The sequence below is a fragment of the Salmo salar genome, chromosome 22, assembly GCF_965601325.2.
Source record: "Salmo salar chromosome 22, fSalSal1, whole genome shotgun sequence".
Lineage (NCBI taxonomy): Eukaryota > Metazoa > Chordata > Actinopteri > Salmoniformes > Salmonidae > Salmo > Salmo salar.
In genome coordinates, this window is record NC_138312.1 from 39,911,396 (window position 1) to 39,936,328 (window position 24,933).

The 24,933-nt window shown below is 43.1% G+C and overlaps 2 protein-coding genes and 1 long non-coding RNA gene across 3 annotated transcripts; 2 read left to right on the top strand and 1 right to left on the bottom strand.

The window, feature by feature from the left end:
* The first annotated feature begins 250 nt into the window (after positions 1–250).
* Positions 251–6,493, top strand: LOC106583539 (green-sensitive opsin-3). The gene is made up of 5 exons (XM_014167842.3): positions 251–678; positions 3,278–3,446; positions 4,616–4,781; positions 4,911–5,150; positions 5,327–6,493. The coding sequence occupies exons 1-5, from the start codon at positions 318–320 to the stop codon at positions 5,426–5,428; spliced, it is 1,038 nt and encodes a 345-aa protein (XP_014023317.1). The 5' UTR covers positions 251–317; the 3' UTR covers positions 5,429–6,493.
* Positions 6,494–10,491: 3,998 nt separating this feature from the next.
* Positions 10,492–11,859, bottom strand: LOC106583393 (uncharacterized). The gene is made up of 2 exons (XR_001323501.3): positions 11,393–11,859; positions 10,492–10,958 (listed from the first exon to the last, which is right to left on the bottom strand). It is a non-coding gene; the product is annotated as an uncharacterized LOC106583393 (long non-coding RNA).
* Positions 11,860–16,529: 4,670 nt separating this feature from the next.
* LOC100136942 (RH2 opsin) lies at positions 16,530–18,120 on the top strand. Its single transcript, NM_001123707.1, is given in 5 exon segments — positions 16,530–16,893; positions 17,078–17,246; positions 17,382–17,547; positions 17,655–17,894; positions 18,019–18,120. Coding segments are annotated over 5 exon segments (1,041 nt in total).
* Positions 18,121–24,933: the final 6,813 nt, after the last annotated feature.

Here is a 24,933-nt window from a genome sequence, read left to right on the forward strand (position 1 = left end):
AGCCTTTCTGTTCTTTTTATACCAACCTGTGAAATGTCTCTACAACTTGTACTATCATAGACACTTCAAAGGCCTATGAATAAATATCCAAATCCCCTGGAATCAGAGGTTAGTAAACTATAAGTCTTTGAATCGCATAATCCCAGACTAATCTAATTAACGGATTTAAATAAATCCCCTGAAAGCAGCCTCCACAAAACTCTATAAAATCAATCTCAAGACAACATTTGCATTAGAGAGCTGCTGCATCCAAAGTGACAGGGTTGACCAAATTACTCAACTTTTTCTTCACTTTACCACCCTTCCATTTACTCAAAATGAACGGCACTGAGGGCAACAACTTCTACATCCCCATGTCCAACAAGACTGGGCTTGTAAGGAGTCCTTTTCTATACCCTCAGTACTACTTGGCAGATCCATGGCAATTCTATCTGCTTGCTGTCTACATGTTCTTCCTGATCTGCTTTGGATTCCCCATCAATGGTCTGACCCTGTACGTCACAGCCACAAACAAGAAGCTCCAGCAACCTCTGAACTTCATTCTGGTCAACTTGGCTCTGGCTGGATTGATCATGGTCCTCTTTGGATTCACCATCACCATTACATCTGCTGTCAATGGCTACTTCATCTGGGGACCATTGGGCTGTGCTATTGAGGGATTCATGGCTACACTTGGAGGTGAGAAATCTTTTGTGCAGGTTGTTGACTTTGGCTAGCATGGGTGCCAGTCTGTTTCTTATTGAATTGGCATTACAATGACAGCAATGAAGTTGGCGAGAGCATAAACACATCTGGAACCAGGCTAGAATTATCATTTGTCTGGAAAAGTCATTTATTAAAGCTCAAACTCAATTAAATTCAACTTGGAGACACAGGAGAGGAACGCTTATTAGGTTTATAGTTAATCCATTAGGTGCTCTTTGATGATGGGATAAAAAACATTAGAACAAAAAGTTGATGCTGGATAGTAAACAATGCCAGTCAAGCCTTTGTGCAAACAAACTTCCAGAAGTAATTAAGGCCTTCTCATGTACTCTACTACTATCCAGTATCAACTTATTTTTGTTCTATAAATTCAATTTGGGACTAAATGTTTACAAGTTTTGAATTAGCACCACATGGGCACATTTGGCCTTTCGTAAGCTTTGTTGCCAGAAAACTGGAATAAATATTTATAGAATGTAAAGGTTCACTCTCCTGCTGTCCATTCTTCTCCCCATATGGTACATTATTTAATTAGTGTTCACAGCATGTTTAACATTTTAAGAAGTAGTTTCAGTAAAGTTCACGGATTGGGTATGCAATCAGATTTTTGTAAAATATACTTGGATAGTGTAACGATCGTCTGAAAGAGGGGACCAAGATGCAGCGTGGTAAGTGCTCATATTAACTTTAATGAATCACTTTAAATAACACAAGACACCGAAAGCCAATAGTTCTGCCAGGTGAACCCCGCTCCACCACTGGCTCAACCCACTTTGGTGGCGCCTCTAGAGCGGGGTCCCTCGCCGCGGGCCCCGGACTGGAGGGCGACTCTGGCAGCGCCGGACAGGCGGGCGACTCTGGCAGCGCCGGACAGGCGGGCGACTCTGGCAGCGCCGGACAGGCGGGCCTTGCAGTAGGCCTGGCTCTGGGTGCAGGCACAGGATTCACCAGGCTGGGGAGACATGCAGGAGGCCTGGCTCTGGGAGCAGGCACAGGACGCACCAGGCTGGCGAGCATTGCAGGAGGCCTAGCTCTGGGAGCAGGCATAGGACTCACCAGGCTGGGGAGACTTGCAGGAGGCCTGGCTCTGGGTACAGGCACAGGATCCACCAGGCTGAAGAGACATGCAGGAGGCCTGGCTCTGGGAGCAGACACAGGACGCACCAGGCTGGGGAGCATTGCAGGAGGCCTAGCTCTGGGAGCAGGCATAGGACTCACCAGGCTGGGGAGACATGCAGGAGGCCTGGCTCTGGGAGCAGGCACAGGACTCAACAGGCTGGGGAGACCTACTGGAGGTCTGGTCCGTGGAGGAGGCACAGGATAGACCGGGCTGTGGGGGAGCACTGGAGGCTCCAGGCTGAGGAGCGTCGCTGGAGGCTCTGGACTGTAGGCCGCCTCGGGACTGTAGGCCGCCTCTGCAGGCTCCGGACTGTAGGCCGCCTCTGCAGGCTCCGGACTGTAAAACGTCGCCGGAAGCTCTGGACGGGGAACTGTCGCCGGAAGCTCTGGACGGGGAACTGTCACCGGAAGGTCTGGACGGGGAACTGTCGCCGGAAGCTCTGGACGGGGAACTGTCGCCGGAAGCTCTGGACGGGGAACTGTCGCCGGAGGCTCTGGACGGGGAACTGTCGCCGGATGCTCTGGACGGGGAACTGTCGCCGGAGGCACTGGACTGGGAGTGCGCACTACAAGGCTAGTGCGAGGAGCAGGAACAGGACGTACTGGGCTGGGCAGGCACACTGGAGAGAGAGTGCGAGAGGCAGGCACATGCTTACCACAAAAAGCACGGGTAGTTGACTCAGGCCTCACCCCTGGTCCAGCCAAACTACCCGTGTGCCCCCCAAAACATTTTTTTGGGGCTGCCTCTCGTTCTTCCCGGGTAGGCTCCGATATCTGTCGATCACCTGGCCCCAAGTCCAGTCTCTCCTCCCAATCCACTCCTGATGAGACCAGGTGTCCATCTCCTCCCAAGCACGCTTCTTGATCCAGTTGTAGTGGGTAGTTCTGTAACGATCGTCTGAAAGAGGGGACCAAGATGCAGCGCGGTAAGTGCTCATATTAACTTTGATGAATCACTTTAAATAACACAAGACACCGAAAGCCAACAGTTCTGCCAGGTGAACACACAAGACAGAAAACTACCCACAAAACCCCAAAGGAAAACAGGCTGCCTAAGTATGGCTCCCAATCAGCGACAACAATGTACATCTGTCCCTGATTGAGAGCCATACCAGGCCAAAACAAAGAAATACAAAAACATATTAAAAAGGACATAGAATGCCCACCCAAATCACACCCTGACCAAACCTAAAAGGAGACATAAAAAGGCTCTCTCAGGTCAGGGCGTGACAGATAGTCTCAATCAAGATTAAAGAATTTAGATTTAATTAAATAATAGTCTGGTCATTTAGAAATAACGTTGTATCGTAAAATCCATTAAGTTACGGTCCATATCATGCAGCAGTTAGATCCCCTTCTCTGTTGTTTGCATCGCCATGCTCCAACCTCTTTTACATAACAAATGCAGGACAAGCAAAAACAAATCTCTTTCCTTTCCTATACTCAATTCAAGGTCAGGTGGCTCTGTGGTCTCTGGTGGTGCTGGCAATTGAGAGATACATTGTGGTCTGCAAGCCCATGGGCAGCTTCAAGTTCAGTGTTGCCCATGCTGGTGCTGGTGTTGGATTCACCTGGGTGATGGCTGCCACCTGCGCTGTTCCCCCACTGGTTGGCTGGTCCAGGTACAGTGCATGTCATATGATATAAAAGTAAAACACAAAGATACTACATTTCTCTGACACAGATTAAGCTTAGTCCTGGACTAAAAAGCTATTTCAATAGAGACTCTTTATTGACTACGTGTTCTAATCCAGTAGAAGGCTTAAGAGAAACCATCCCCTTATGTTGCAAGTTGCAATTCATATAATTGTGATATTTTAATCACATCAATTACACACTCATTATAAATTCAGGTGTAATGTCTATGAGATGAGATCAAACAATGATGTAGACAATAATAGGTTAGGTTTAATACAATGCATCACACATATAATGCATTTGGTCAATCATGATATTCTCTAGCAAAAAGTGTTGACTTTTTTGTGTTGTTGCATTTTAGTGACATTAGCTAGGTTTCCATCCAATTGGCGACAGATTTCCATGCGAATTTTCTAAAATCTGCATTAAAACAATACACACATTTTCCCACCAGTGATGTGTTTCTATCAAATTGACTTGTTGCAGATAAAAGGTTCTGCGGGATGACGAAGTTTACATAAAATAACTTTTGCGGTTAAATTCCATGTTTCCCGAATAAAAAAATGTCAAGTTAAATGGGTTTTCATCGCATTTTCAACTCTACTGATGGTTTTCTCATAAAAATGTTTTGTGTCATATAATGAGTGGTATTGGCACGCAGTTGGCTAGAGCACACATATAGCCTAAATGATGAGATTATTATTATTTGTCAAACGGCAGCCTTAGCATCAATTATCATGTCACCAGAATAAGACCGTTGCTATTTATTGGAAAGAAGCATCATGCTCATGACTTTTCACTTTCACCACCCTCTGAAGTTCATCATAATTTATTGAATCTGTAACCTAATAAAGTGTATGCTTTAGCGATGAGTCATGGTGGAGGGGACCACACAACATGTAATTGCGTGACTCCAAGTTTACTTTGATCGTTATTATATAAATATTTGCTTGTAAAAGCTTTTCCACTGACATTTCTTCGTGTAATTAATTTTTCAGACACAAAAAGATCCCACCTTGTCTCGTGTATTTTGTTTTGTCGACATACCGAAACCTTTTCTGTGGAGATTTTGGTTGTTAGTCAAGGTTAACACTGATGATCTTCTTATAATGTATAATCTAAAACTGTCTCATCAACTGACTTTCCCTCATAGATACATCCCTGAGGGCATGCAGTGTTCATGTGGACCTGACTACTATACTCTGAGTCCAGGCTACAACAATGACTCATATGTCATATACATGTTTGTCTGCCACTTCATGGTTCCAGTCTTCATCATTGCCTTCACTTATGGAAGCCTTGTCCTCACAGTCAAGGCGGTATGTGGTTCTTAGACACAGAAAATGTAACTAGCAGACCCACAAAGTCGTAGCATTTGGATTCTTGTGCTAAGGATATGACTTCTAATAAGTCACACAAGCATTTATCTTGCTTCTCTTCATTTTCAGGCGGCAGCTTCCCAGCAGGACTCAGCATCCACCCAGAAAGCTGAGAAGGAAGTGACACGTATGTGCCTCCTGATGGTTATGGGTTTTCTGATTGCCTGGACCCCCTATGCCTCTGTTGCTGCTTGGATCTTCTTCAACAAAGGAGCTGCTTTCACTGCCCAGTTCATGGCTGTCCCAGCCTTCTTCTCAAAGAGCTCAGCCATCTTCAACCCAGTCATCTATGTGCTGATGAACAAACAGGTTGGTAACATGGGATTTTGGTCTTTCCTTTTTAGTGTTCAACAAATAGGTTGGTGACAGGCCACCAACAACATAAGCCTACTTATATCATAAAAGTAAATTCTACTGTCTGTGCTAGTACTCTAGCATCTTGACTCTTCCATCTCTGACATTGTGGTCTTGCTCTCTCTCTACAGTTCCGTAACTGCATGCTGGCTGCTGTAGGCATAGCAGCCCCTGAGGATGAGACTTCTGTGTCAACAAGCAAGACAGAAGTGTCTTCTGTGGGCCCTGCATAGAGACTTCCCTCATGCTGCACTTCCTGCCCTATGATTTCTACCCTTGTCTGATGCTCTACAAAGACTGCTTTTGAAGACACACTTCTTTCACCAAATGGACATTAAACTGTATTGACCTGTAATGATAGGGCTCTGTTGTTCTCTCTATGCTCACAGACTGTGCCACTTAATGTAGTTGAGATTAGACTTGACATACATTTTATACTCCTCCAAAAGAAACAGCTGATTTGCCTCTTATAGGTGTTAACAAATGGATGAGCCTCAGACTTGCAGAACAGCTCTAATGTTTGTCTTGATGGATCATGAAATTGTATTTTTATCTTATGGTGAGGTCAGCAATTATTTTGTTGTCATAATTTCCTGTATATACAGTATTTTATAAAGAAATCTAGTACTAGATAAATACATGCATGCATGAAACTACAACTTTTTGTTTATATTTGTTTATTGATTTCTAGTCCAGATCATTAGCACTAATGTTGCAAATTCTACACATTCCTAATATAGGCTAGCCAATTTTGACTTTGTGGCTGTGTTAACTAGTTCACACGCTGGAAAATGGCGCCGGAAGGAATGGCAGCAGTTTTACGGGCGCCCAACCAATTGTGTTATTATGTGGGGGTTTTTCGCGATATTTGAAAATGATTTTGTACATAACGTTTCTGCAACCATATCTTACGGCAGAAAAGAGCTTCGGGATATCAGGACAGCGATCACTCACCTTTTTTTCAACAACAAGCAGGACTCACACGATATGCTCCAAACACCCAGCAGGGCTGACATCCCAGTTATTCGCAAGAAGAAGCGACGCAGGTACAGAGGACGAAGAGCCGGATGCCTCGTCCGGACCCGCAGAAGGCGAGTAGGAAAGCTGCCGTTATGTCAATATTACTCGCCAACGTGCAATCATTGAAAAATAAATTAGACGAGGTACGATCACGAATATCCTACCAACGGGACATCAAAAACTGTAATATCCTATGTTTCACGGAATCGAGGCTGAATGACGACATGGATATTCAGCTAGCGGGATATACGCTGCACCGGCAGGATAGAACAGCACGCTCCAGTAAGACGAGGGGGGGGGGGGGGGGTCTGTGCATATTTGTAAACAACAGCTGGTGCACGAAATCTAAGGAAGTCTCTAGATTTTGCTCGCCTGAAGTAGAGTATATTGTGATAAATTGCAGGTCACACTACTTGCCTAGAGAGTTCTCAGCTATACTTTTCGTGGCTGTTTATTTACCACCACAAACAGATGCTGGCACTAAGACCGCACTCAGTCAGCTGTATAAGGAAATAAGCAAACAGGAAACCGCTCACCCAGAGGCGGCGCTCCTAGTGGCCGGAGACTTTAATGCAGGGAAACTTAAATCAGTTCTACCAAATCTCTATCAACATGTTAAATGTGCAACCAGAGGGAAAACAATTCTAGATCACCTTTACTCCACACACAGAGACGCGTACAAAGCTCTCCCTCGCCCTCCATTTGGTAAATCTGACCACAACTCTATCCTCCTGATTCCTGCTTACAAGCAAAAATTAAAAGCAGGACTCGGTCTTTAAAAAAGTGGTCAGATGAAGCAGATGCTAAACTACAGGACTGTTTTGCTATCACAGACTGGAACATGTTCCGGGATTCTTCCGATGACATTGAGGAATACATCACATCAGTCACTGGCTTTGTCAATAAGTGCATTGAGGACGTCGTCCCCACAGTGACTGTATGTACATACCCCAACCAGAAGCCATAGATTACAGGCAACATTCGCACTGAGCTAAAGGGTAGAGCTGCCACTTTCAAGGTGTGGGACTATAACCCGGAAGCTTACAAGAAATCCCGCTATGCCCTGCGACGGACCATCAAACTGGCAAAGCGTCAATACAGGGCTAAGATTAAATCATACTACACCGGCTCCGACGCTCGTCGGATGTGACAGGGCTTGCAAACTATTACAGACTACAAAGGAAATCACAGCTGCGAGGTGCCCAATGACACGAGCCTACCACATGAGCTAAATCACTTCTATGCTCGCTTCGCGGCAAGCAACACTGAGGCATGCATGAGAGCATCAGCTGTTCCGGACGACTGTGTGATCACGCTCTCCGTAGCCGACGTGAGTAAGACCTTTAAACAGGTCAACATACACAAGGCTGCGGGGCCAGATGGATTACCAGGACGTGTGCTCCGGGCATGTGCTGACCAACTGGCAGGTGTCTTCACTGACATTTTCAACATGTCCCTGATTGAGCAGACCACCATAGTATCTGTGCCCAAGAACACAAAGGCAACCTGCCTAAATGACTACAGACCCGTAGCACTCACGTCCGTAGCCATGAAGTGCTTTGAAAGGTTGGTCATGGCTCACATCAACACCATTATCCCAGAAACCCAAGACCCACTCCAATTTGCATACCGCCAAAACAGATCCACAGATGATGCAATCTCTATTGCACTCCACACTGCCCTTTCCCACCTGGACAAAAAGAACACCTATGTGAGAATGCTATTCATTGACTACAGCTCTGCATTCAACACCATAGTACCCTCAAAGCTCATCACTAAGCTAAGGAACCTGGGACTTAACACCTCCCTCTGCAACTAGATCCTGGACTTCCTGATGGGCCGCCCCCAGGTGGTGAGGGTAGGTAGCAACACATCTGCCACGCTGATCCTCAACACTGGAGCTCCCCAGGGGTGCGTGCTCAGTCCCCTCCTGTACTCCCTGTTCACCCATGACTGCATGGCCAGGCATGACTCCAACACCATCATTAAGTTTGCAGACGACACAACAGTGGTAGGCCTGATCACTGACAACGACGAGACAGCCTATAGGGAGGAGGTCAGAGACCTGGCCGGGTGGTGCCAGAATAACAACCTATCCCTCAACGTAACCAAGACTAAGGAGATGATTGTGGACTACAGGAAAAAGAGCACCGAGCACGCCCCCATTCTCATTGACGGGGCTGTAGTGGAGCAGGTTTAGAGCTTCAAGTTCCTTGGTGTCCATATCACCAACAAACTAACATGGTCCAAACACACCAAGACAGTCGTGAAGAGGGCACGACAAAACCTATTCCCCCTCAGGAAACTAAAAAGATTTGGCATGGGTCCTGAGATCCTCAAAAGGTTCTACAGCTGCAACATCGAGAGCATCCTGACCGGTTGCATCACTGCCTGGTACGGCAATTGCTCAGCCTCCGAACGCAAGGCACTTCAGAGGGTAGTGCGTACGGCCCAGTACATCACTGGGGCAAAGCTGCCTGCCATCCAGGACGTCTATACCAGGCGGTGTCAGAGGAAGGCCCTAAAAATTGTCAAAGACCCCAGCCACCCCAGTCATAGACTGTTCTCTCTATTACCGCATGGCAAGCGGTACCGGAGTGCCAAGTCTAGGACAAAAGTCTTCTCAACAGTTTTTATCCCCAAGCCATAAGACTCCTGGACTATTTTCATTGTGTGCCCCCCCCCCCCAACCCCTCTTTTACGCTGCTGCTACTCTCTGTTAATCTTATATGCATAGTCACTTTAACTATACATTCATGTACATAGTACCTCAATTGGCCCGACCAACCAGTGCTCCCGCACATTGGCTAACCAGGCTATCTGCATTGTGTCCGACCACCCGCCAACCCCTCTTTTTACGCTACTGCTACTCTCTGTTCATCATATATGCATAGTCACTTTAACCATACCTACATGTACCATACCTACATGTACATGTATTTTCAAATGTCTTTTTACTGTTGTTTTATTTCTTTACTTACCCACACACACACACACATGCATGCACGCACGCACGCAAGCATACACACACACACCTTTTTTTCGCACTATTGGTTAGAGCCTGTAAGTAAGCATTTCACTGTAAGGTCTACTACACCTGTTATATTCGGCGCACGTGACAAATAAACTTTGATTTGATATCTGCTTTCTCATTGTTTAGAATGATCCCACCTGATCTTGCCTCCCAACTGCCTTCCTTTTTAAAATACATGTATTTTCATTGTTAGAGCATCCCTTAGAGTATCAAGTCAATATACACTTAGTGTACCAAACATTAGGAACCTTCCTAATATTCTCAGTCTGTTATGGAAAGAGCAGGTGTTCTTTTTACTCAGTGTACATTTCCAGCAAACACTTTTATCCAGAGCATCTCACAGTAGTGAGTGCATACATTTTCATACTGTTCCCCCATGGGGGATCATAACCACAACCCTGGCATGGCAAGCACCATGCTGTACTAAGAGAGCCACATGGGACTAATCAACTCACGCTTCATGATTTGAATTCCACCCACTGTCGCTGATGTCTTTCCTTCAGAGATCCATGCTGACCCACTGTTGATCCAGTCTGAACTCATTTTGAACTTGCTAATGTTGCTTAAGCAATAATTAAAAATATTTTCAAATACATTCCAATACTAAACTATTTGTATGTTCAAAGAAACTTTGTCAAATACTTGTTTCGAAATGTATTTGATATTAAAATACAGTAAATAGCATTTGAACCCAGGTCTGATGGATTTGAGGTTAAAACGCAGTGAATTGCCCCTTTAACTACATTCCCACTACCTTGGTTATAGAGATCTACACATTTATCACACTATAACTCATAGAGCTGAACTATCACTTTAAATACCATTCTATTACTACCTTGCCATAGTTCTAGTGTGCCACTCCATAATAAAGGCCTTTAGTGGCATAGTATTATCCCTATCCTTTTCCACTATTTATGCAAGATTAGTGTAATCTAGACACATTGGCTTGCAGAGCAGATGTAAAAATATCCCATGTGATTACACAAGGCAAGCTTAACCTCATCAATTGAGTTCACAATGTTTATTTCTGCATGGACAACCTTTTGTTAGAAATAACTTAAAAGTCATGTAAGAAATCACAGCATATACACTCATTAGCCTCTGAGATTTTCAGACATATTTTCAGACACATTTCAAATAATGAAATAAAGGCCTACACCTTGAAGTATATGGTGACTTGTAAACAGCTTAAGGAGATAGTTCAACTAGATTGACCTTAAAGTGACCAAAACAAAAACATACTCCATTGCTAATATTTTTATTGTCACAAGCAGACTTTGTGAACAAATGGTGTAAAGTACAACAATCAAATATTGGTCTCATGTAAATGTCCTAATGTTTTTGTTAAACCAGATTTTCTGTTAAAACAGTTTTCTGACTAGAGAGTAGCTAGTAATGTAGCAGTGGTGTTTTATGAGTAATGGAAGGGCTTATGTAGCAAAACAAATAAGAGAGACAATGAACTTAGTGTTCATTGTGTCAGCCTTAAACACATATGTTTAGCTTTAAAAGTGTAACAGCTTTTTAGAACAGAAAAAGAGGGTGTATAAGAATAACATGCCTAATAATGAGTATGCAATAGAACATCAGGAGAGTTCCATTCTTATCAGATAAAAGGTATAAAATGACTTTTCTTGGATGTGAATATCTTCATGGTTCCTTCATGGTCTGCAAAACCTTTGTGGATCCAACTTTGTCCATCTATCCACCTGAAATAGTCAAAACAAAACATAAGGATAACAAATAGTCAATTTAAAGTCACAATATGGAGTTTCAGCAAAATGGCAGCTGGAGTAATGCTATCTTAAAGTCATTGCTATGGATGTAAAGAATGACAGACAGTTCATGAGTTTGAGATGATCGCTTTAATGCCGCAATCCTGAATTAGTTCAGTACTTTTTTCAGCCAAAATTATGTCCTGCACCAATTTGCTATACACATGAGGGATGAGGCTGGAGAAATGTTGGGTTACGAGTGTGAGCACTCACAGTCCATGAGATCATCATAATAATTTTAACCACATTTTGTAGTTATACGTTTGTTTACGAATACATTTTTTCACAGTTGTATTAAGATCATTGGTTATTTACAAGCCTATATCCTAGAATCACAGAAGCACTAGATATTGCATACTATAGCCTACCTTTAGCTTTATGCACTTGTGGCACACCGTATGGATGTGTGTTTGGGAAAAAATGCTCATCATTTTCAGATGATCTGCGAGGCCCCAGAGACTATATATATTATTCAGTATCGACCCGGAATAAACTTAACTACTGCTGTGCCGCCAAAATCCAGTGTAGTATCGCGTATCCATGTGCAGTGATATCTTTCTCAACGTTTCCATGACTTGTGTTTCTACAAAGTCAACATGGTCTTCCGACCAGAGTATGTGAGCGGAGCGAGAAGCGTGCCCAATTTGACTGGAGCGCAGAGCGAGTTTCCCAAAGGCTGCAGCGCCGGCATTCTCGCCCTCTCCAATTTCGCTCCAGTAGAGCTCACTTCACTTCAGGAGCTCAGGGCATGCTTGGCCCAGTACGCACTTGTCAATTAGCTCGTAGTCTCGAGTCAGAATTAGACGTTCATCCATTTCTGTCAAACTTCGAAATTGTTACAAATGTCAAATGTCTAAGTATTTAAGGTGAAGTTTAGGCATTAACTTTTTGAGGTCAGGGTTAAATTTATACATTATCTCCAAAATCTTAAGGTTAAGCATTAACTACGAATAGTTAAGGTAAGAGTGCCAAAAAAAGCCCCCGAAACATTATATCGCTGGATTTGAACTTGCAATCTTTGGAAACAGAGGCAGATGTTTAAAAACCTCTAAAGGATCCGCCCCTTTTTTTCAATCTTCGATTAAAATGACAGACCCAAATCAAATTGCCTGTATCAAATCAAATTGTATTGGTCACATACGCATGGTTAGCAGATGTTAATGCGAGTGCAGCGAAATGCTGGTGCTTCTAGTTCTGACAATGCAGCAATATCTAACAAGTAATCTAACAAATTCACACAAATGTAAAGGATGAATAAGAATATGTACATATAAATATATGGATGTGCGATGGCTGTGCAGCATAGGCAAGATACAGTAGGTGGTATAGAGCATTATATTGGGGTGGCAGGTAGCCTAGTGGTTGGTGCGTTGGACTTGTAACCGAAAGGTTGCAAGATTGAATCCCCGAGCTGACAAGGTAAAAATCTGTTGTTTTGCTCCTGAACAAGGCAGTTAACCCACTGTTTCTAGGCCGTCATTGAAAATAACAATTTGTTCTTAACTGACTTGCCTAGTTAAATAAAGGTAAAAACAAAAACAACAAAAAAATATATATTTATATACATATGAGATGAGTAATGTAGGATTTGTAAGCATTATTAATGTGCCGTTATTTAAAGTGACTAGTGATACATTTTAAGTCAATTTATTAAAGTGGCGAGAGATTTGAGTCTGTAAGTTGGCAGCAGCCTCTTTATGTTAGTGATGGCTGTTTAACAGTCTGAGGGCCTTGAGATTGAAAAACAGCTTCTGTCTCTCGGTCCCAGCTTTGATGCACCTGTACTGACCTCGCCTTCTGGATGATATCGGGGTGAACAAGCAGTGGCTCGGTTGGTTGTTGTCCTTGATGATCTTATTGGCCTTCCTGTGACAGCGGGTGCTGTAGGTGTCCTGGAGGGAAGGTAGTTTGCCCTTGGTGATGCGTTGTGCAGACTGCACTACCCTCTGGAGAGCCTTGCGGTTGAGGGCGGTGCAGTTGCCGTGATACAGCCCGACAGGATGCTCTCGATTGTGCATCTGTAAAAGTTTGTGAGTGTTTTAGGTGACAAGCCAAATTTCTTCAGCCTCCTGAGGTTGAAGAGGCGCTGTTGCGCCTTCTTCACCACGCTGTCTGTGTCGGTGGACCATTTCAGTTTGTCCGTTATGTGTATGCCAAGGAACTTAAAACTTTCCAACTTCTCCACTACTGTCCCATCGATGTGGATGGGGGGGTGCTCCCTCAAGTCCTCAGTCATCTCCTTTGTTTTGTTGATATTGAGTGAGAGGTGTTTTTCCTGGCACCACACTCCGAGTGCCCTCACCTCCTGTAGCTCAGGCCCTGAAGCAAGGATATGCATATTCTTGGTACCATTTGAAAGGAAACACTTTGAAGTTTGTGGAAATGTGAAAGGAATGTAGGAGAATATAACACAATAGATCTGGTCAAAGATAATACAAAGAAAAAAACCGTTCTTTTGTATTTTTTTTGTACCATCATCTTTGAAATGCAAGAGAAAGGCCATAATGTATTATTCCAGCCCAGGTGGCATTGAGATTTTGGCCACTAGATGGCAGCAGTGTATGTGCAAAGTTTTATACTGATCCAATGACCCATTGTATTTCTGTTCAAAATGTTATATCAAGACTGCCCAAATGTGCCTAATTTGTTTATTAATAACTTTTGATGTTCAAAATTGTGCAATCTCCTCATAAAGTATCATGGTATTCTTTCACTGTAAAAGCTACTGTAAATTGGACAGTGCAGTTAGATTAACAAGAATTTAAGCTTTCTGCCAATATCAGTTATGTCTATGTCCTGGGAAATGTTCTTGTTACTTACAACCTCATGCTAATCGCATTAGCCTACGTTAGCTTAAACGTCCCGTGGAAGGAACACCGATCCCGAAGGAGTTTTAAACACTTCTAATTTTAACATTTGCAACAACTTTGAAACAACTTTCGTAAGCATCTGCCACTGATTCCAAAGTTTGCAACCTTAACCCTAACCTTAACCATTCAGAGTTAATACCTAACCTTAAGGTTAAGTTAAGGCATTAACTCCAAATGTTTAAGGTTTAGCCATTAACTCAAAATCTTAAGGTTAGGCATTAACTTCGAATGGTTAAGGTATGGGTTAAGTTTTGGGATAGGCTTAAAACAAAAATCTCAAAAACAACTTTCTATTGTTGGATTTAAACTTGCAACCTTTGGCAGTTGATTTCTTTTTTTCACTGGATTCAAAATTGCATCCTTTGCAATGTCCACAACTCATTGTGAAATCTGAAAATACATTTATCCCGAAAGCATGATGGTGTACTACATGCACTTGCTAACAGAAAGGAAGGAGGTGGTTAGCTTGCTAAGTGTATCATTGTAGCAAAGTAATTATAAACTAAAAATCAGATCTCTTAAATGTTTTGTTCATTTTCGTTCTATTTTCTATACAATAGGTTATCATTGATTTTGGACCAAAAGGCCTGACAAATTACCTCTTTCAAGGAGTTTTCGGTTTTGATTGGGTTATATTGCCAAATCTTTTAAAAACCACTGACCAGCCTGGCAAGAGTGGCCCAAAGGGTGTTTTGCATCCCCAGTGGCTCTGCAAGTGCAGAAAGGGAATTCTCCGCTGCTTGCCTCATCTCCAGGCACCATCGTATGAGCCTGAAGCCACAGACTCCGTCCAAACTCTTGTTTCTAATAGTGAATTATAAGGCACTGTAGACTGAGCCTAATAAGGCATTTTTTCGTTTCATATTTAAATCTAAGTAAGTCACAGCCTATATGCGCAATTTATAAACTATAATGATTTAATATAACAAAATGTTGTTTAAATGCTGGGTAGTTCATGTTCCTGCCATCCTAGTGTGTTGCACTCACAAATGCTTCACAATTTATTTATTTTTAGGCTATAGCCATTGCCATTCAAATCGTATGGTTTGGTTTCAATACTTCAAAACCAAATGCTGGGTCCAGTTTGACACAAAAATAGATGGGTGTGATTTTGTTGATTTTAATTAATGGATCGAATTCGGAGTGGCAGTTTTATTTCCTGTGAGTGAGGAGTGGTTTTTAATGGAGTGGTTGGAAAAGACCAGGAGCGCTGGAGCTGTGCACAAGCACCGCTCCGTGAGCATTGAGTGGGATTTCCAACAGCTCAACTCCGCTCACATACTCTGCTTCTGACAGTTGCCAGGAGCCATTTCAGCCAGATAATTGCAGACAGTTGTTGTGCTTTCTAACCTAAGACAATAGGGTCGCCAGATGCTCATAAATGTCTCTCTTTCTCTGGAAATGTCACGTCCTGACCAGTAAGGAGTCATTTTGTTATTGTAGTATGGTCAGGACGTGGCAGGGGTGTGTTTGATTTATGTGTCTCGGGTTTTTGGGTAATGTTCTATGTTGTCTATTTCTATGTTTGAATGTCTATTTAGTCTATTTCTATGCTCAGGTTTTGGTTTGGCCTTCAATTGGAAGCAGCTGTTCTTTGTTGCTTCTAATTGGAGGCCATATTTAAGTAGGGGGTTTTTGTCACGGTGTTTGTGGGTAGTTATTTTCTGTATAGTTGGTAAGCCTTATAGAACTGTTCGTCGGCTGTTATTTTTGTTAAGTGTTCACGTTTATCCAAATAAAATACGGAAAATGAGCACGATACCCGCTGCGCCTTGGTCCACTTGTTTATGACGCACCTGACAGGGGAAAAAGGGCCTAGGTGGTGGGTGTGCCAAGGGGCATGGCAATAGGCACTGTAGTAGTAGAAAGATTTGAAAATGTAAGCCACTTTCCTGTAATTTCTGGATGGAGCTGAGAAAATGTTGCCATTTTTAAGCTAATTTCCTGCATTTCTATGCATTTTGTCATGGCTACTACTGTGTTCTTTTGCTCAAACATAACAACAAAATCAATACTGCTAAATTCATTGTTTTGGGAATTTTCATGTCTCTGACTGTCTAGTTTTTATTTTGGTGATTGCTAGTTCTCAAAGATGATATTCTAAAAAAATATTTTTACTACATACTCGATGTCTGGTTTTAGTCATTTAGCCCCAAAAAAGAATTATAATAATATTACATTATATAATATTTTTTACACTTTCGAACATACGCATCCTGAAAAAAACGGTAACTGGGTGCAAGCAGAAGCTATAGACTACCTGTCCATACTTATCTTCATCATCCTACAGAGGTATAGTAATAAAAAACAAACAATAATAAAACCTGTTTTACATTAAAAACAAATGTTTAAACAAGGTCAGTGTGATAATCTTTATTCCCTGATGAGTTAGACAAAATCCACAGTGATTACGTGTTATAATCCCTTCCCTAATATCTGAGGATAAGATCAATTAACGAATTAGTTCGGAACAACCCTGCCTAAGCTAATTCAGCCAATTTTAGCCAATGACATATGGCACCAAAAGGGTATAAAACTCCCTGCCAGGTCACCCTAGCATAGGCAAAAGGTTCACAGCCAGATCAGATCTCATCTTGCCTTTCTCTTGCATTCATTGGACATCCACTGAGTAAAGATGCAGAACGGCACAGAAGGAAGCAACTTCTACATTCCCATGTCCAACCGGACTGGGCTTGTAAGGAGTCCTTTTCTATACCAACAGTACTACTTGGCACCTCCATGGCAATACTATGGTCTTGCTGTCTACATGTTCTTCCTGATCTGCTTTGGATTCCCCATCAACGGGCTGACCTTGTATGTCACAGCCACAAACAAGAAGCTTCGGCAACCCCTTAACTTCATCCTGGTCAACTTGGCTGCAGCTGGAATGATAATGGTCCTCTTTGGATTCACCATCACCATCACATCTGCTGTCAATGGCTACTTCATCTGGGGACCATTGGGCTGTGCTATTGAGGGCTTCATGGCTACACTTGGAGGTAAGAAATCTTAAAAAATACAGAACCTACAGAATCCACTTTAGATTAAACTGATTTAAATGAATGATAAGCTGTATCCAAAGCAATTGTTAATCAATTTGGAACTAAAAGGACTGTACTCAGCGTTATTTAAATCCATTTAGAACTGAAGTAACTGACTTTGGATTGTGGTTTCATTTTCCAGGTGAGGTTGCCCTGTGGTCTCTGGTAGTGCTGGCTGTCGAGAGATACATTGTGGTCTGCAAGCCCATGGGAAGCTTCACGTTCACTTCCACCCATGCTGGTGCTGGTGTTGCATTCACCTGGATAGCTGCTATGGCTTGTGCTGCTCCCCCACTGCTTGGATGGTCCAGGTAAGCTGTAACCAGTGTAGGAAATTTGAAGTAACATCAAATGTTATTCACATGCTTTTCAAGTCATGCTCCATCCACCACCAATCCTACTCACTCACTCACAATGATCATATTGTGCAATTCTATTTCTCTTAGGTACATCCCAGAGGGCATGCAGTGCTCATGTGGACCTGACTACTACACCTTGGCCGAAGGCTTCAACAATGAATCATATGTGATTTACATGTTCAGCTGCCACTTCATCATCCCAGTCTGTTTGATCGCCTTCACTTATGGAAGTCTTGTCCTCACAGTCAAGGCGGTAAGTGACTTCTTACACAAACAACATTTATCATGCAGTTCCACATAGTGTGCATAGTACAAAATGATAGTTCTCCACTCTGATGTCTTGATTATCTTCATTTTCAGGCTGCAGCTTCCCAGCAGGACTCAGCATCTACCCAGAAAGCTGAGAAGGAAGTCACTCGTATGTGCGTCCTGATGGTTTGTGGTTTCATGATCGCCTGGACCCCCTATGCCACCCTCGCTGCCTACATCTTTTTCAACAAAGGAATTGCCTTCAGTGCCCAGTCCATGGCTATACCTGCCTTCTTCTCCAAGAGTTCAGCCTTGTTCAACCCCATTATCTATGTGTTGATGAACAAACAGGTTGTTAAAATTATACCTTTTTTTAACCTTTTTTACTTACTCTTTAAGTTTGACCTAGCAGCAATGTAATATATTGTTTGCTTAATGTGTCATGCTCAATGCTTTTCATTCGTTTCCCTTCCAGTTCCGTGGCTGCATGCTGGCCACTGTAGGGATGAAAGCAGAAGAAGATGAGACTTCTGTGTCAACAAGCAAGACAGAAGTGTCTTCTGTGGGCCCTGCATAGACTTTCCCTCATCCTGCACTTCCCAACCTCTGATTTATACCCTTGTCTGATGCTCTACATGGACTGCTTTTGAAGACACGCTACTTTCACCAAATGGACATTATACTGTTTTGAGCTGTAATGATTGGGCTCTGTCACTCCAGATAACACAGAAGTGACAAAAGCAGGGCAGTGTATTGACATTCATCTGAACCCATCTCTTGTTCTCTATGATCTCACCTGAGTCGACAGACAGTCCGTTGGATAGTTTGGAGGGCTATAATTGGCAATGATGAAATCTTAAGCCGAGCTCAACAATAAGACAAAATCTAGTCAACCCAGTTCACAAGGCAAATCTATACACTCACATACTGTGTCACTCAATGTAGTTGAAAATAGACTTGACATACATTTTATACTCATCCAAAACAAACAGCTGATTTGCCTCTCATAGGTGGTAACAAAAGGATGAAACTCAGACTTGCAGAACAGCTCTAATGTTTGTCTTGTTGGATCATGAGATTGTATTTTTATCTTATGGTGAGGCTAGCAATTATTTTGTCATTTCCTGTATATATTTTATAAATAACAAAAAATTATAGTACTAGATAAATAAATCCATGCATGAAACTACTTTTTTGCTGTTATTATTTTCATTTGACAACTGATTTCCAATCCACATCAAATATAACATCTCATTAGCACAAATTCAAGTATGTAGTATACATCTTATCAGCTACAACTATACACTACCTCCAATCAGTAGATCTTAAAGCTGAAAAAGATCATGAAATATCAGTGCATTGCTACTGGAAAACACTGTCACTGCAGTTTATTTAAAATCAAGCCATTTTACAGCATCAATGCCGTTCGAACAGATGTGAGGGACTTGTCAATGTAACAATACATGTGAGTCAACATCTGAATCTCTCCAACATTTCACTAACGCAAATATTCCAATGCAAATTAAAGAAACACTGTTACAAAAGCCTTTCACTTACACTCCATGACAAAACGCATGTGGACACCTGCTTGTCGAACATCTCATTCCAAAATCATGGGTATTAATATGGAGTTGGTGCCCTCTTTGCTGCTATAACAGTCTCCACTCTTCTGGGAAGGCTTTCTAGATGTTGGAATATTGCTGTGGGGACTTGCTCCCATTCAACCACAAGAGCATTAGTGAGGTCGGGCACTGATGTTAGACGATTAGGCCTGGCTTGCAGTTGGTGTTCCAATTCATCCCAAAGGTGTTTGATGTGGTTGAGGTCAGGGCTCTGTGCAGGCCAGTCAAGTTCTTCAATACCGATCTTGAAAAACCATTCCTCTATGGACGTCACTTTGTGCACGTGGGCATTGTCAAGCTGAAACAGGAAAGGGCCTTCCCCCAAAATGTTGCCACAAAGTTGGAAGCACAGAATCATCTAGAATGACATTGTATGTTGTAACGTTAAGAATTCCCTTCACTGGAACTAAGGGGCCTAGACTGAACTATGAAAAACAGCTCCAGAATATCATTCCTCCTCCACCAAACTTTACAGTTGGCACTATGCATCCAAGCAGGTAGCGTTCTCCTGGTATCTGCCAAACCCAGATTCATCCGTTGGACTGCCAGAGAATGCATTTCCACTGCTCCAAAGTCCAATGGCGGTGAGCTTTACACCACTCCAGCCAACGCTTGGCATTTCACATGGCGATCTTGTTTGCGGCTGCTCGGTCATGCAAACCCATTTCATGAAGCTCCCGACAAACAGTAATTGTGCTGACGTTGCTTCCAGAGGCAGTTTGGAACTCGGTAGTGAGTGTTGCAAACGAGGACAGACAATTTTCACGCGCAACTTACTTCAACACTCGGTGGTCCCGTTCTGCGCGCTTGTGTGGCCTACCACTTCGGCTGAGCCGTTGTTGCTCCTAGATGTTTACACTTCACAATAACAGCTGACCAGGGCAGCTCTAGCAGGACAGAAATTTGACGAACTGACTTGTTGGAAAAGTGGCATCCTCTGACGGTGCCACATTTAAAGTCACTGAGCACTTCAATAAGGCCAATCTATTGCCATTGTTTGTCTATGGAGATTGCATGACTGTACGCTCGATTTTGTACATCTGTCAGCAACAGGTGTGGCTGAAATAGCAGAATCCATTAATTTAAAGGGGTGTCCACATACTTTTGTAAATACTAGTGTATGTCTTCATCCCTATTTCATGGCTGTAGATTCACAGGTGGACTAAGGTATCCATTCAGAGTGGAATTATGCAGGAATATGGCGCCATGCTCTTCCATAACAAAGTCATTCAACACACGCTTCATGATTTTGATACTGGAGTATGCACTGGAGTCTACCACTCACTGTTACCCTTTGGGTACGCACCACCCACTGCTGCCCTTTGTGTATGCGCCTTCCACTGTTGTGATTCCACCCACAGTTGCCCTCTTCTGCTGATGTCTTTCCTTCTGAGATCCATGCTGGCACGCTGTTGATCTGGTCTGAACTCATCTTCACCCTGTATACAGAGCATTCGAAAAGTATTCAGACCCCTTGAGTCTTTTCACATTTTCTTACGTTACAGCCGTATTCTGTACTGTATTAAATATATTTTTTTCTCATCAATCTTCACACAATACTGACAAAGCGAAAACAGGTTTTTATAAATGTTTTTAAACGTTAAAAAAAATGTAAACAGAAATACCTTATTTACATAAGTATTCAGACCCTTTAATATGAGACTCGAAATTAATCACAGGGGCATCCTCTTTCCCTTGATCATGCTTGAGATGTTTTACAACTTGATTCGAGTCCACCTGTGGTAAATTTACCTGTGGTACATTTTGGAAAGGCACACACCTGTCTATATAAGGTCCCACAGTTGACAGTGCATGTCAGAGCAAAAACCAAGCCATGAGGTCGAAGAAATTGTCCATAGAGCTCCGAGACAGGATTGTGTCAAGGCACAGATATGGGGAAGGCTACCAAAGCATTTCTGCAGCATTGAAGGTCCCCAAGAACACAGTGGCCTCCATCATTCTTAAATGGAAGAAGTTTGGAAGCACCAAGACTCTTCAGGGGAGAAGGGCCTTGGTCAGGGAGGTGACCAAGAACCTGATGGTCACTGACAGCTCCAGTGTTCCTCTGTGGAGATAGGAGAACCTTCCAGAAGGACAACCATCTCTGCAGCACTCCACAAATCAGGCCTTTATAGAAGTGTGGCCAGACGGAAGCCATTCCTCAGTAAAAAGCACATGACAGCCAGCTTGTAGTTTGCCAATAGTAACCTACAGGACACAGACCATGAGAAACAAGATTATCTGGTCTGATGAAACCAAGATTGAACTCTTTGGCCTGAATGCCAAGCATCACGTCTGGAGGAAACCTGGCACCATCCTTACAGGGAAGCATGGTTGTGGCAGCATCATGCTGTGGGGATGTTTTTCAGCGGTAGGGACGAGGAGACTAGTCAGGATCGAGGCAAAGATGAACGGAGCAAAGTACAGAGAGAACCTTGATGAAAACCTGCTACAGAGCGCTCAGGACCTCAGACTGGAGCGAAGGTTCACCTCCAACAGGACAACGACTCTAAGCACACAGCCAAGACAATGCAGGAGTGGCTTCAGGACAAGTTTCTGAATGTCCTTGAGGGGCCCAGCCAGAGCTCAGACATGAACCCGACCGAACATCTATGGAGAGACCTGAAAATAGCTGTGCAGCTACGCTCCCCATCCAACCTGACAGAGCTTGAGAGGATCTGCAGAGAAGAATGTGAGAAACTCACCAAATACAGGTGTGCCAAGCTTGTAGCATCATACCCAAGAAGACTCGAGGCTGTAATCTCTGCCAAAGGTGCGCCAACAAATTACTGATTAAAGGGTCTGAATACTTATGTAAATTCGATAAAAACATTTAAAAAATGTATACATTTGCAAAAATTTCTAAAAACCTGTGTTGGTTTTGTCATTCAAATCAAATCAAATCAAATAGTATTGGTCACATACACATGGTTAGCAGATGTTAATGCAAGTGTAGCAAAATGCTTGTGCTTCTAGTTCCGATTATGCAGTAATATCTAACAATTAATCTAGCAAATTCACAACTATCTTATACACACAAATACAAAGGGATGAATAAGAATATGTACATATAAATATATGGATGAGCGATGGCGTACGGCATAGACAAGATGCAGCAGATGGTGTAGAATACAGTATATACATATGAGATGAGTAATGTAGGATATGTAAACATTATTAAAGTGGTATTATTTAAAATGACTAGTGATACCTTTATTAAGTCCATTTATTGTGGCCAGAGATTTGAGTCTGTATGTTGGCAGCAGCCTCTCTATGTTAGTGATGGCTGTTTAAGTCTGATGGCCTTGAGATAGAAGCTCTTTTTCAGTCTCTCTGTCCCAGCTTTGATGCAACTGTACTGGCTTCGCCCTCTGGATGGAAGCAGGGTGAACAGGCAGTGGCTCGGGTGGTTGTTGTCCTTGATGATCTTTTTGGCCTTCCTGTGACATCGGGTGCTGTAGGTGTCCTGGAGGGCAGGTAGTTTGACCCCGGTGATGCGTTGTGCAGACCGCACCACCCTCTGGAGAGCCTTGCGGTTGAGGGCGGTGCAATTGCCATACCAGGCGGTGATACAGCCCGATAGGATGCTCTCGATTGTGCATCTGTAAAAGTTTGTGAGTGTTTTAGATGCCATATTTCTTCAGCCTCCTGAGGTTGAAGAGGCGCTGTTGAGCCTTCTCACCACGTTGTCTGTGTCGGTGGACCATTTCAGTTTGTCCGGGATGTGTACGCCGAGTAACTTAAAACTTTCCACCTTCTCCACTACTGTCTCGTAGATTTGTATGGGGGGGTGCTCCCTCTGCTGTTTCCTGAAGTCCACGATCATCTCCTTTGTTTTGTTGACGTTGAGTGAGAGGTTATTTTCCTGACACCACACTCCGAGGGCCCTCACCTCCTCCCTGTAGGGTGTCTTCTCGTTGTTTTTGGTAATCAGGCCTACCACTTTAGTGTCGTCTGCAAACTTGATGATTGCGTTGGAAGCGTGCATGGCCACGCAGTCATGGGTGAAGAGGGAGTTCAGGAGAGGGCTGAGAACGCATCCTTGTGGTGCCCAAGTGTTGAGGATCCGCGGGGTGGAGATGTTGTCTCCTACCTTCACCACCTGGGGGCGGCCTGTCAGGAAGTCCAGGACCCAGTTGCACAGGGCGGGGTTGAGATCCAGGGTCTCGAGCATAATGATGAGTTTGGAGGGTACTATGGTGTTAAATGCTGATCTGTAGTCAACGAACAGCATTCTTACATAGATATTACTCTTGTCCAGATGGGATAGGGCAGTGTGATGGCGATTGCATTGTCAGTGGACCTATTGGGGCGGTAAGCAAATTGGTGTGGGTCTAGGGTATCAGGTAGGGTGGAGGTGATATGATCCTTGACTAGTCTCTCAAAGCACTTCATGATGACAGAAGTGAGTGCAATGGGGCGATAGTCATTTAGTTCAGTTACCTTAGCTTTCTTGGGAACAGGAACAACGGTGGCCATCTTGAAGCAAGAAAGGACAACAGACTGGGATAGGGATTGGCTGAATATGTCAGCCAGCTGGTCTGCACATGCTCTGAGGACACAACTAGGGATGCTGTCTGGGCTGGCAGCCTTGCGAGGGTAAACACGTTTAACCTCTTATGGCTAGGGGGCAGTATTTTCACGGCTGGATAAAAAACGTACCCGATTTAATCTGGTTACTAATCCTACCCAGTAACTAGAATATGCATATACTTATTATATATGGATAGAAAATACCCTAAAGTTTCTAAAACTGTTTGAATGGTGTCTGTGAGTATAACAGAACTCAAATGGCAGGTCAAAACCTGAGAGATTCCTTTACAGGAAGTGGCCTGTCTGACCATTTCTGGAACTTCTTTGCCATCTCTATCTTTTACTAAGGATCTCTGCTCTAACGTGACACTTCCTACGTCGTCCATAGGCGCTCAGAGCCCGGGAAAAACCTGAATGTCGTCATCCCTGCCCCAGGCTGAAACACATTATCGCCTTTCTCAAGTGGCCGATCAAGGGACTGTGGGCTTAGGCGCGTGACCTGGCCGCCCCCGTCTTTGTGATTTTTTTCCTCTGTTTGCCGAAAAGGAGATTCCCGGTCGGAATATTATCGCTTTTCTACGAGAAAAATGGCGTAAAAATTGATTTTAAACAGCGGTTGACATGCTTCGAAGTACGGTAATGGAATATTTAGAATTTTTTGGTCACGAATTGCACCATGCGCGCGACCCTTCTTTACCATTTCGGATAGTGTCTGGAACGCACGAACAAAACGGCGCTATTCGGATATAACGATGGATTATTTTGGACCAAACCAACATTTGTTATTGAAGTAGCAGTCCTGGGAGTGCATTCTGACGAAGACAATAAAGGTAATGAAACTTTTGTAATAGTAAATCGGAGTTTGATCAGGGCTAAACTTTGTCGGTGTCTAAATGGCTAGCCGTGATGGCTGGGCTATCTACTGAGAATATTGCAAAATGTGCTTTCACCAAAAAGCTATTTTAAAATCGGACATATCGAGTGCATAGAGGAGTTCTGTATCTATAATTCTTAAAATAATTGTTATGTTTTTTGTGAACGTTTATCGTGAGTAATTTAGTAAATTCACCGGATGTTTGCGGGGGGTATGCTAGTTCTGAACGTCACATGCTAATGTAAAAAGCTGGTTTTTGATATAAATATGAACTTGATTGAACAAAACATGCATGCATTGTATAACATAATGTCCTAGGGTTGTCATCTGATGAAGATCATCAAAGGTTAGTGCTGCATTT

What these genes read in the sequence shown, in the direction of transcription:
- LOC106583539 (XM_014167842.3), top strand. Translation starts at nt 318, where the DNA reads ATGAACGGCACTGAGGGCAACAACTTCTACATCCCCATGTCCAACAAG. An exon ending in ATTCATGGCTACACTTGGAG is followed by an intron (nt 679 to 3,277) that starts GTGAGAAATCTT and finishes ACTCAATTCAAG; the next exon opens with GTCAGGTGGCTCTGTGGTCT. An exon ending in ATGTGCTGATGAACAAACAG is followed by an intron (nt 5,151 to 5,326) that starts GTTGGTAACATG and finishes CTCTCTCTACAG; the next exon opens with TTCCGTAACTGCATGCTGGC.